The sequence below is a fragment of the Myotis brandtii genome, unplaced genomic scaffold (assembly GCF_000412655.1).
Source record: "Myotis brandtii unplaced genomic scaffold, ASM41265v1 scaffold902, whole genome shotgun sequence".
Taxonomy (NCBI): Eukaryota; Metazoa; Chordata; class Mammalia; order Chiroptera; family Vespertilionidae; genus Myotis; species Myotis brandtii.
In genome coordinates, this window is record NW_005371709.1 from 883,632 (window position 1) to 886,189 (window position 2,558).

At 49.4% G+C, this 2,558-nt stretch overlaps 1 protein-coding gene across 1 annotated transcript in view; it reads left to right on the forward strand.

The window, feature by feature from the left end:
- The window catches only part of DNMBP (dynamin binding protein), a 76,192-nt gene that overhangs the window by 71,468 nt on the left and 2,166 nt on the right, over window positions 1-2,558 (forward strand). The window contains exon 16 of the mRNA XM_005885365.2: window positions 1,362-1,909. Coding sequence (XP_005885427.1) covers window positions 1,362-1,909 — 548 coding nt within the window. The remainder of the gene's footprint in view (window positions 1-1,361; window positions 1,910-2,558) is intronic.

Here is a 2,558-nt window from a genome sequence, read left to right on the forward strand (position 1 = left end):
GCATGGCTGCCGGCTGCCATCTTGGCTGACAGTTAATTTGCATAAGGATATGCTGATTAGCCAATGGGAAGGGTAGCGGTCGTACGCCAATTACCATGTTTCTCTTTTATTAGTGTAGATTGTATATGTGCTTTACCTTCCCCAAATTCAAAAATCTAACTTCTAAAGCACATCTGGTTCTGAGCATTTCAGATATGGATTGTGGGCATATATACTAAATATCTATGTTCACATTGCCAGAGTGAAAATGTTAACATTTCTCAGTTTTCTTTAAAAGTATTTGTAGATTCTTTCCCCTCCCCCTACTCCTTCTTAACCAAAGAATAGAGATTGAAATGGGAAAGGAAGGACAAAGGCTGGGGCCTTCCAAGTGGTGAGCAGGTGAGTGCCCCTGCTGGATTCATGGACAGATGAACTCCTTGTAAAGATCCAAGCTGTTCAAAAGGCTCCCTCGTTCTTGGGGTTGTATGGACTCAGTCCTGATAAGTAAAGTGGTAGCAAGAAGCCCACAGTGTCCGGATCAGCTGTTACCCTCTGCCCCTCACCGTCTGTCCAGGGGGCCCTCCCCATCACTCAGCAGATAAAACAAATGTGTGCCAGCATTGTTTCAGCTACAGGAAACGCGTGGAAGATGGAGACAGGGGGCTCACACGGGGGTCCCTGCCTGGACAGACAGTTGTTTCTTAATATCATAAAGCATTTTCCTGTCGATTCAGGATTTCAATTCCTAATTTATACTTCAAAGTTTTAGCCGAAGGCCCTCTCTGTCATCATCTTAGGCAACTAGTTAAAGTGAACATGTGTTGTGTGTGTGATTCCAGCCAGTAGAAACAGCTTCCCACTTAGACTATGCTCACTATTCCCACCACATTCCTGAACCAGAGACGGGGATTCAAGTGGATGGAAAGAGGGCAAGGAGGCATCTCTGAGGGGCTCTGCCCATGAGGATGGTTATTCCGATCCCTCTGTACCACACTTGTATTTGAACACATCCCTTAAGTCGTCCCTTAGTCCTTTCCTCCATGATCTAGGTATCCTGTGAAACTGTCCTCATGTGCTCATTCTCCAGCTTGTTCTTTTCATTACTGTCCCCTTGACTCTCCACGAGGCCTCCTTATCACTCGTCTCTTCTGAGGTTGCAACAAGAACGAACTGGCAGGCAGTCGCCACAATTCGTCTCTACCCACCACATTGTACCCTGGGATTGAATGTCTGATCCGTTTGCTCACTGGGCATCTTACTTTGTGTCTCTCACTATGGAAACTTTTAAACCATGGTTTCTTCTCTGCTGATTACCCCTCCGTCCCTCGTCCCTCCTCCTCCTGCTAAAAGCTTTTCATGTCTATTTTTCCTTCCCATAGTCACCAAAGGCTTTGTGTACAGCTCCTTCCTGAAGCCCTACAATGCCCGCCGCAGCCACTCCGACGTCTCTGTGGGCAGCCACTCCTCCACCGAGTCTGAGCACAGCAGCTCCTCCCCCAGGTTCCCTCGGCAGAACAGCAACAGCACCTTGACCTTCAACCCCAGCAGCATGGCTGTGGCCTTCACGTCGGGGCCTTGCCAGAAACAGCCTCAAGATGCATCTTCACTGAAGGAACTTGACCAAGCAACTCTCAGTGCTTCCTCAAACATGGGCAGTTCAGAGAGCAGTCCTTCCAGCCGCCCTTCAGACCCTCACTCCACCTCCCAGCCCAGGCCCTGGGACGCCGCTGACATGGCCCAAGACGTCGACCAGCCTGCGCCTACCCTGAGGAGCTACCGAAACTCCCAGCATCCAGAGATGGCTGGCTGCTCCATCCCAGGGCGAAACGGGCAGGATAAAGACCTCGTAAAAGGATGTGCAAGAACAGCCCCGTCTCTGGAAGATAAAAACGAAGAGCCGGAGAGCAGTGAGGCATTGGGCAACCAGGTGAGTGCTCCCTGCTCCCCTCGCAGAACAGGTGGCAGGTGTGTTGTGGGTGCAGATAATGCTTTTTTAGGGCAGGGGCGAGTCAGAGATGCCAGGGCCTGGGGTGTGATCCGGAGATGGGCTCATAGACAAATACTCGTGCTGTTGAGTGAGCAACTCAACACCTCCAGGCCCTTTCTGTGGCCGGCTCTTCATAGCTGTTTCTGAGCCCCTTTTCTGTGTCATTGGGCATTTACAAGGTGTTACAATAAAAACTTTTCCCACTCTTCTGATTTACTGATTCCTTAGTTCTATAAAGTCTGTTGTTTAACCCATTACAGTGGGGCCTTGACTTACGAGTTTAATTCGTATAAAGTCTGTTGTTTAACCCATTACAGTGGAGCCTTGACTTACGAGTTTAATTCGTCCCGTGACAGAGCTTGTAACTCAAATTACTCGTATGTCAAATCTTAAAGTGAACGAGTGAGACACGTGATGCTGGGCTGATGTTGTGGCGTTCACTGTGACGTTCGCTGCGCCAACTAGCGGTGGGGTATCTGAAGCTGGCTCGTAACCCGAATTTTAGCTCGCAACTCAAAGCAAAAAATCGGCCGAGAGACGGCTCGTATCTCGAAAAACTCGTTAGTTGGGACACTCGTAAGTCAAGGCC